This window comes from Pristiophorus japonicus, chromosome 6 (assembly GCF_044704955.1).
Source record: "Pristiophorus japonicus isolate sPriJap1 chromosome 6, sPriJap1.hap1, whole genome shotgun sequence".
In the NCBI taxonomy this organism is placed as follows: domain Eukaryota; kingdom Metazoa; phylum Chordata; class Chondrichthyes; family Pristiophoridae; genus Pristiophorus; species Pristiophorus japonicus.
The window spans coordinates 223,051,238-223,060,805 of record NC_091982.1 but is presented as its reverse complement, the minus strand read 5'-3'; the positions used below and the strand labels follow the sequence as shown (position 1 = coordinate 223,060,805).

Genomic DNA, 9,568 nt, shown 5'->3' with positions numbered 1-9,568 from the left:
TTGCAGTTAACGACTTATTAATAAACGTTGAAAATCAGTTTGTGTCTCATTCTGTCACATGTGTTAAAAGCTCTGTTCGTCTATCTTGGCGTTGAGTTATATAAGGGCAGAGTTAACTAAATCTTTAATTACCAAAGGGAAACACTGCCTTCTTATGCTGCTGCGAAGTTAATAAAATTGGAGACTGAAAAATCACAGGAAACGTAACCTGCAGTTTTACAAAAACATGTTTCACCTATAGCATCAACCAATTGGAGCTAGCTGAACTCGTAAGTGTGACCATACGCAAGCTATAAATTGATCTAATTTTATAGCATTTATAAACATTTTCATTTAAGTTCCATAATGACTGTGTTAACAAATATTTCAGGACAGAGAGGGACGGTACAGCACCCCCCCCCCCAATTTAAATCAGCAACATTCATTTGCAAATAGATCTTATTGCCCATTTGAATCAAACATAAACTCAACTAAACAATGACTTCAAAGGCCCCCCGATATAAAATGTACAAAGAAAGGAGACAGTGATACTTTAGTCAGTCTGTTTTCAGAAGTTAAACAATAATTTTCCACAACATGCGGCCCGATTCCCTTCATAAAATGGAAGAGGCGCGAAACAACTCCATTCAAACAGCAAGCTGTTGTAAAATGCGGTAAAAGAAAAGGAAGCGATTGTGTGGCTCATAAAGCAAACATCAGACAAGTGCTAATGGAGACTTCAGAAGTTTCTCCAATCGTCATGTAAATGGTTTGTTTTGCTGTGATCTCTGGAGAGTGAAAGCTGCCGCTTTTCACACTCGAGTCTGCCCAGGCTTTGCTTTGATCTGGAGACTGGAGAGGGAGGTTTCCCACGGTCTCAAGGCGGCTAATAATCGGGGCATAAAACAACTCATTTGTGAGTTTATTTAAGATTGCAAGCCCCGTTTTGCCTTCGATTGCAGTAGCGCTCTTTTCTGCATCAGGCCCCGAAGTTGAATTTCTCCCCAAAATCAACTTTTACAAAAAAAAATCAGCAATTTTCATAATTGTCAGTGCCCATCCTGCCCCGTGCCACGTACATCAATAGCGGGCAGTGGCACGGTGCATCGTGATCTGCAAGATGTTTCTCAGACTAAGTCCAAACAAAGCCAAGCTGGAAGAGCAATAGAACAGTGGGGTTTAGCCCACCCGGTAATCAAAGTGGTATCCCTATGGCTACTTAATCATTCAGATTACATAGCAATCAGAGGAAAATAATGTAATCCCTACTAAAGGAGAAAATAGAAGAACATCTAGAAATCAAAAATATAATAACTAATAGCATGAATTTCAAAAGGGAAAGTCTTGCTTGACCAACCTCATTGAATTTTTTGAAGAAGTAACAGAGAGAGTAGACAATGGTAATGCAGTAGATGTCATTTATCTAGATTTTCAAAAGGTCTTCGATAAGGTACCCCATAATAGACTGATGAACAAGGGCAGAGAATGCAGAGTCAGGGGACAAGTAACAGAATGGATAGCTAGCTGGCTTAAGACAGAAGGCAGAGAGTAGGGGTAAAAGGTAGCAATTCACAGTGGCAGAAGGTGGGTAGTGGTGTTCCACAAGGATCAGTGCAGGGATCACTGTTGTTCACAATTTATATTAATGATTTAGACTTTGGAATCAAAAACACAATTTCTAAGTTTGCAGATGACACCAAATTGGGGCAATAGTCAATATTGAGAAGGACTAAAACAAGTTACAGGAGGATATCAATAAACTTGCAGAATGGGCATATAATTGGCAAATGAAGTTCAGCACAGATAAATGTGTGGTATTACATTTTGGTAGGAATAGGGAATTCACTTATTACTTGGAGGGTGAGAGTCTCGGTGGGATATTGGAACGAAGGGATCTCGGAGTACAAATACAGAAATCACTAAAAATTGTGACACAAGTTAGCAAGGCCATAAAAACAAGCAAACCAAGCACTAGGGTTTATTTCCAGAGCTATAGAATTGAAACGTAGGGAAGTTATGCTTAACCTGTATGTAACCATGGTTAGACCACACTTAAGAGTACTGCGTACAGTTCTAGTTGCCATTTTATAAAAAGGATACAGAGGCACTGGAGAGGGTGCAGAGGAGATTTTCAAGGATGATACTAGAAATGCGAAGGTATACATATCAGGAAAAGATGAAGAGACTGGGTCTCTATTCTCTTGAACCTAATAGAGGTCTTTAAAATTATGAAAGGTTTTGATAGAGTGGAGCGAGAGAGAATGTTTCTACTTGTGGGGAAGAGCATAAATAGAGGCCATCAATATATGATAGTCACCAAGAAACCCAATATGGAATTCAGAAGAAAATTATTTACCCAAAGAGTGGTGAGGATGTGGAACTCGCTGCCACAGAGAGTGGTCGAAGCGAATAGTATAGATGTATTTATGGGGAGGCTAGACAAGCATACGAGGGAGAAGGGACTAGATTGTTAAGGAGATATATTTAGATGAGGAAAGACGGAGGAGGCTGGAGGGGAGCATAAACGCGGGCATGGACTGGTTAGGCCGAATGGCCTATTTCTGTGCCGTATATCCTATGTAATCCCTAAAAAAAATAGGCGTGACAATTTTATTTCTTAAAGCAAAGGAAAAAGTTAAATGTGCTACACAATTAACAGAATCGCGTATATAAGATTAACGTGTAATTTCGGATTTTTAAAATAATCTTGCAGGAAATGGAGACGTCGTTATAGCTTGTGAAATGACTAAGCACGAACTGTATCGCTTTACATATGCTATTATGATATTGTGCTGATTTTGAGTTTGAAATCACTGTAGAACACATTCAAATCAGTTCTTTTCACTGAACGTGGCTAATCTAATTGAGAATATATTTTGCATAGAAAGAGTCGCCTTGGTGGTTCCAGAACATAATTGAGTTGTAGATAGACTTTCCCCTCAATTGTCCTGCGTAATTTTATTTTCTTGAAGAGATATTCAGATATATAATATCCCGTGGTATGAACAGAATGAGAACAAAGTCTAGATAGGTGGGCTAAATCTCATGGAACATTTTGACAATAATGATTCCATACACGACGTGTGTGAGTGATAGAGTTGGGGGTGGGGGGGGGGGGGGTGAGGTGGTGGATGGACTTGGCCTTGCCTTGCCCCGCCCTTCCCGTTATGCGAGGCTGGCTTTCCTTACACATTGTGCATAGTAGTGGACGGATGGAAAAGCTTCTCTGAACAGGAAAATAGTAACTGTTTGCTTAAAATAGCGATCCCTGATGTCACGATTACCAGACTACATCAATAAAATAGAGAATCTGCCCATCATGCAATAGAACACTGCGAGTTAATTACTTCCCTATCTTAATGTTTCGGATATTTAGCTCTGAATTTATTAGTACATTCTAATTCATATTTTGTTGCAAAAAATCCTTAATGCAGTTGTGTACGGGCAACAATTTGGTTTTCAGCCAATAGATTTTAAACCCTATCGACAGTACAGGTCATAGTACAACACCTCTCCAAATACTGTACTAACACAATTTAAAGATTCAGATCATTCTCAAAATAAAGCAACAGGAACGCAGATGCGACGTATAAATGGACCGATGGAAGCACAGCGAATCATTCCGTTATGATCACATTGCCATCCCTTCCAAGTGTTTGAAAACAGAAAGGAAAATTATGAAGAGGCACAAGCTCGCAGATGCAACTTAGCAGGCATCCCCCGTAACTTATTTGTGGGAGGCACACAGTCCCCTCTATTATCAGAATTATTTCTCAAGCCAACCATTCTTGAATACTGATGAAATATATTGAAAGCGAGAATCGGGTACGCCTGCTTGCGCTAAACAAAAGATTTCAACGACAGCTGCAAGATCCGCTGACCAGGTTGCATAATGACTGAGCCCAATTACGTTCATGGCAAGGAGCCAGGCTTTTTTTAAAAAAAAGTTTAAAGCTCTGAATTATAACCTTCATGGCCGTTGTGCAATTTATTTCATCTCATCACTAACTTCTTGAATTATCAACTGAAAAGTCCATAAAACTAATTACCACTTAAGGCGTTTTACAGCCTCTGTTCCCATCGAAGCTATGCTTTGTTGGCGAATAGTAAATAACTTTTTATATCTCAAAAAAGGAGTAATTAAATAGGAAATGTACCAAGGTTTTAGTCACGTTAAGCTTTCGGATATGGGGTGGTGTACTAATATTAATTTATTGGGCATTTAAGCGTTTTGAAGTACATACTGTGTACCAACCTTTTTTTGCTTCTCTCTATACACACCAAAAATGTTTAAGAAGCGCATGTCATTAACAATACAAGGACTTTCACTGCGATACCAAACGTGCAAAATGAACATGAACTCAAACCGTAATACAGCGGGAAGTCGCCACATCACTGGGAGCATTCAGCTCAGGATAGATTAATGCAGCTAAAAGTATTCTCAGTTGGTATAGCATCTCCCTTCATCCTCACCAAGTAGCACTCACCAGACGATTTAAACTGCAATGTTAAAGAGGCTGAGTGGTAGAAGCACCAAGTGAACGTGCAGCAGAATCTGAGCGAATGCAAAGACATTTCTATTGTATTCCGGTAAAACATTCCCATACAAATTGCAAACAGTCACCTTTGAGGCTATTTCTAAAGTATGCAAAACATTTTTTCTCCCCTTTCAGACGTGTTGTTTAGAGTGAGAATGCTGGACAATATTGTGTATGTTTACTATTCTAATAAAACGGGATAACTGCTAGTTAAAAGGGAACGATTAACATAATTGATCTGACAAGAGTGTAATTTTTAAAATAGGGGATAAATGACTTATGCTGATTATGTATCTGGCAAATCACTTTTGCAGAACCCAGTGCAGGAGGAGGGTTGGATGGGTGCAGTTTGGATATAATAAATATGACAGATACACGCTACTAGCAGTAAAAGACGAAAACAAATGAAGCAAGAGCTAACACCTGTCGCTTGCTCTTTAGGGACGGGCTAATGCTCTTATTTGATTCATTCTGGCGAGAGGCTGCAGCTGCTAACTGTCAGCATCATGTTACATTTCACATACATACCCAGAAATAGATTCTTGTCCTAATGCAGGGCAAAAACATATTTTACTATTTCAGACTCAATGTTCTTCTTACATTCGTTTTTTTAAAACAATTATGTTATTAAAGTTAAACCTCAGATATTAACATTAATGATTAGGTTATTGTTTTACGTATTTTGGGTTATGGCCTTTTCGTCTGTAACAAGTGTAGATATAACATGTTTATATTTAGAGGATTTTATTTTCTCCACACTTCTGTCGTCCTGCATTGAAATGTAAAAGGATAATAAACGATTCCTGTCTGAAGCGCTACCATTTTAGTGAGCCTATTAGTTTCTTAATCGTGCTAGTATGGAATTGGCCTGCATTTGATAGCTAACGCTTAGGAATGTGAGGGCAGGGTGGCGTATGTATAGTTTTTTTGAGAAAAAATGTACAGTTCTGTTGCGCTGAATTGCATAACAAATAACTTTAAAAGTCCCATTTCCTCACGTGGTTAGCCAGAGCCTGACAGCAGGCAGAGCGCAGCCCTGAGCCCGACACAAAGCATCGCGCTCCCATTGGATAAGCTAATGACCTTCAGGCGGCCCCGGGACGCGCCGCTCCCTACTCATTCAAATGCAAACGACAGGGTATAAATAGAGAGATTGCCAACGGCAGGCTACAGTGAATAAAAAGGAGATTGTACGCGTACCAGCTGCTATCAAAACGTGCTTCTGCTGGGAGGATTTTTTTTTGAAAAACAAAAAAAATTTGGGGGAAGATTGTTGGTATTCTAAACAACATGGCTCCATCGTGCAAACCCAGCAAACCTGGATCTGTCAGGGATGAAGGGGATTATTATACAGTTAAAGAAGATCGGAAGGTAAATCGGTGCACTTTAAAGGGACAGCATTGAATCACTGGCTCTTATAATGCACTTGTATTAAAATAAATGTCATTCTAACTCGGTGCGTTTCCTATCTGATTTCAGACTCGCAAGCCACTGATCGAGAAAAAGAGACGAGCCCGCATTAACGAAAGCTTGCAAGAACTGAGACTGATCTTGGCGGATACGGAAGTGAGTTTTAAGTTGTACTGATGGGAAAAAAAAGTCCTTCAGATTTCAGTTATGATTTAAAAATCTAAAATGTGCTAAATATTCTCAGCTGCAGTCGAAAATGGAGAACGCGGAGGTGCTGGAGATGACCGTGAAACGTGTCCAAAACATACTTCGCACCAGAAATGTTGGTGAGTAAAGTTTGAAACCTCCTCTTGTAAGACAGAAATAAAAGATTGGAAGCCACAGCCACGGGGGCTGAAATGCACACAGTGCAAATGCTGCTGCATAGTTTTCTCGAAGCGACCATTATATTTTAATGGTAATTGTGGCGATGGAAAGTAACTTTTAAAAATTCTCTCCCCTCTCTCCTTGGCAGAAACAGACAGGTTTAACCAGGAAGCGAACGAGAGGTTTGCAGCTGGCTACATTCAGTGCATGCATGAGGTCCATACTTTCGTCTCAAACTGCCCGGGGATCGATTCTGCAGTGGCCGCCGAGTTACTGAACCACCTATTGGAGTCTATGCCATTGAGCGAAGATCACTTTCAGGATTTACTGGGCGAATTGATGGCTGAAACCGGCCCCAGTATGTGGCCTGGGCCTGACGATGTGTGCCATTTATTGGTGTCCCCCGGAGGTGGAGACCAGACCAGCCCCTCAGCACTGTCTCCTGCATCCATTGCTTCCAGCGAGGATCTGTGCTCCGATCTCGAGGAAGCGGATTCGCCTACTGCTGGACAGAGCCCCTTGTTGCAAGAAAAAGTAGATAACTGTAGGACAGAAAACACGTCCCCTATAATGTATTTAAAATCAGTCTGGAGGCCGTGGTAACTGAATGGACCCAAGAGAAATTAACAAAGCTGCCTAGTTTGGGTCGGACATTGGTTCTCCGTTTTAAGAGCCAGTAGCAAGTTATCACTACCTTCAATGAACAATATTGAGTGTATAACAAATGCAGTAATGTGTTTAATGGGGAAATACGGTTAAAAAAAACAATGAAAAATAGCACTGGGAGTAACACAAAACAATTGGCCGATATCCTATCTTAAAGCTTAGCTGTTTTAGATACTGTCAAGCATTTCTAATTGCATTAGCGTCTCCGGGTAAAGAGGTATTCGGGTTTCTTAGTAGCAAAACAGTGAAAGAAAGCGCTTCTACAAAGCACGACATTTAACCGTTTTTTAAATATTTTTTGAGGGGAAATAAACTCGTGCACACATGAATGAACATGTAAACATTCTACTTCTAGTGGTAAAAAAATGTTATAATCCCTTAAAGGGATTGATTTGGAGCTAGAATTATTGGTAACAGGGTCCACAGTTTCTACCTTCAGTGAAGGAAGACTGAATTAGAATTGTGCAAGGAAAAAAGTTAGATGTAAATGTTCTTATTAATTCTAGGAGAATGCCGTTAGTAAACTTGTGTACCTGATCCCTGTGCTTCGATGCACAGTTACATTTGAAATGTTCTGCTAGCACATTAACCTGAGTGTTTTTTTAATTGTATGTATATTTGTCAGTCATGTAAGTTTGAATTTTGTGTATGTTTTTTCATTTAAATAAACTTTTATCACTTTTTAAAGAATGACTATTTACTAACTTATAAGTACACACTTTGCTATCTTTCCATTCCATTAAAGGAAATACAGATACAATGGCACTTGCCTTATTATATAGGGAGCTCTCCCACTGTAATTATGTAGTCTTGGCATTGCACATTGTATCATTTGAAACTAGACTTGCATTTGCCATGCTGCTGAAGCCAAGCACCTACATCAAAACCACTATGATGGCAGTATGCATCTTTTTAGCACCAAGATACAATTACTACAATAGACTATTTTCCAACAACTATTCAAGTTTAATGTTATTTGCTAAATGTAACACCATATAAAATATTACAGAACGTAAATATGATGTGCAACCACGTGGCTAGGTTCTAAAAGGCTTATTAGCATTTCCCAGAGGTTATTCAGGAACCAAACAATGCTTATCTAAGCGAGGCAAGAATCAAAATTGAGAAATAGGAGCACTATACCATTTAAGCTACTAAGTTGCAACAACATCTAGTTTGAATTAACTATTATTTAGGTGACATTATGTGGCAGAAATGCCACTAGTTTATCCATATGGGAATGTAAGTTATTCTAGGATGCACTAGTATTGCCACTTTCACCTCCATGCAAAGGTTTTGGATGTGCATTGATATAAAACTGGTATCAGATCTAGAGTCAGGTCCTGATCTCATTGCTGGGTTCAGTAAAAACAACAACAACTTATATTTATATAGTGCCTTTCACCTAGTGAAACGTCCCAAGACACAGCTGCATAAGGAGAAATTAGGGCAGGTGATCAAAAGCTTGGTCAAAGAGGTAGGTTTTAAGGAGTATCTTGAAGGAGGAGAGAGGTTTAGGCAGGGAGTTCCAGAGCTTAGGGCCGAAGCCATAGAAGGCATAGCCACCAATAGTTGAGCGATTATAATCAGGGATGCTCAAGAGGGCAGAATTAGAGGAGCGCAGACATCTTGGAGGGTTGTCGGGCTGTAGGAGATTACAGAAGTAGGGAAAGGTGAAGCCATGGAGGGGTTTGAAAATGAGGGAGAATTTTGAAATCGTGGCATTGCTTAACTGGGAGCCAATATAGGTCAGCGAGCACAGGGGTGATGGGTGAGCAGGACTTGGTGCGGATTAGGACACGGGCAACCGGGCCAAGCAATGTAAGATATTTTTCAAGAGGTATTTCACATTGATTTGAGTTTGAACTGAGTAATAACTTCAGCAAAGCTGCATTTCAGAAGTTTCAGACAGTTTGCTGGATTACTGGGCCAATTTGTAAATTTATTTTTGAATGTTAATGTTCGGAGAAAATGAACAGTCCTTTTAGTTGCCCAGGAGTAGAGCTCCGAGAATATTTGTTCGCAGATCTTTTTTTGTGACTGGCCTTGGTGTGATTTGCAATTGGCAGTACAAGTCTGATCTACTGCCAGCACATCACACTTCGCGAATAATTGACTGAGACTGGTAGCTGGAGTGTCATTACAGCCTCAAGTAGATAAGCTGGTTTAGTAGATTATAATGCAATGCTTCTATGCAATACATGGTTGTTCTACACCAGGTGCCATTTTAATCTTAAAATTATATATATTTTATTGCATTTTGAACTTTGTGATTGAGTAGTTCTATCACTATTTGTCATCTAAATACAAACATGATTCTAAGTATATATTAATGATGCAGTTACACTACAGGTACAAATTTGAGACTGGTAGCTGCTTAGAGTGATTCAGGCAGACCTGTGTTATACTGCAATCTCCTAATAACTGGCTAGGAAAGACAGAGCTCTTCTCATGGACATTCAAAAAATGGCTAAATGTTAACATGAATAAATAGTTCATATGACAGTCAACTCTCTGCTAACATTAAAATGATTAAGAATTAAATATTAAAAATCCCCATCACTTTACAGTGATACTACAGCTATTGTGAAGCCAAAGTAGTTCCTTGA

The 9,568-nt window shown here is 39.5% G+C and overlaps 1 protein-coding gene across 2 annotated transcripts; it reads left to right on the top strand.

The window, feature by feature from the left end:
- Positions 1-5,543: 5,543 nt before the first annotated feature.
- LOC139265388 (transcription cofactor HES-6-like) lies at positions 5,544-7,643 on the top strand. Of its 2 annotated transcripts, none has more exons than XM_070882375.1 (4): positions 5,544-5,888; positions 5,997-6,083; positions 6,178-6,253; positions 6,442-7,643. In XM_070882375.1, the coding sequence occupies exons 1-4, from the start codon at positions 5,808-5,810 to the stop codon at positions 6,894-6,896; spliced, it is 699 nt and encodes a 232-aa protein (XP_070738476.1). In that variant the 5' UTR covers positions 5,544-5,807; the 3' UTR covers positions 6,897-7,643. The 2 variants fall into 2 exon arrangements, with proteins under 2 accessions (XP_070738476.1, XP_070738475.1); XM_070882374.1 differs by having other exon boundaries at positions 5,548-5,888; positions 6,172-6,253.
- Positions 7,644-9,568: the final 1,925 nt, after the last annotated feature.

Excerpts from the sequence above, each read along its gene's own strand:
- LOC139265388 (XM_070882374.1), top strand. The coding sequence starts at position 5,808 with ATGGCTCCATCGTGCAAACCCAGCAAACCTGGATCTGTCAGGGATGAA. Across the intron at positions 6,084-6,171 it reads TGATCTTGGCGGATACGGAA|CTGCAGTCGAAAATGGAGAA; the intron begins GTGAGTTTTAAG and ends AAATATTCTCAG. Across the intron at positions 6,254-6,441 it reads ACTTCGCACCAGAAATGTTG|AAACAGACAGGTTTAACCAG; the intron begins GTGAGTAAAGTT and ends TCTCCTTGGCAG.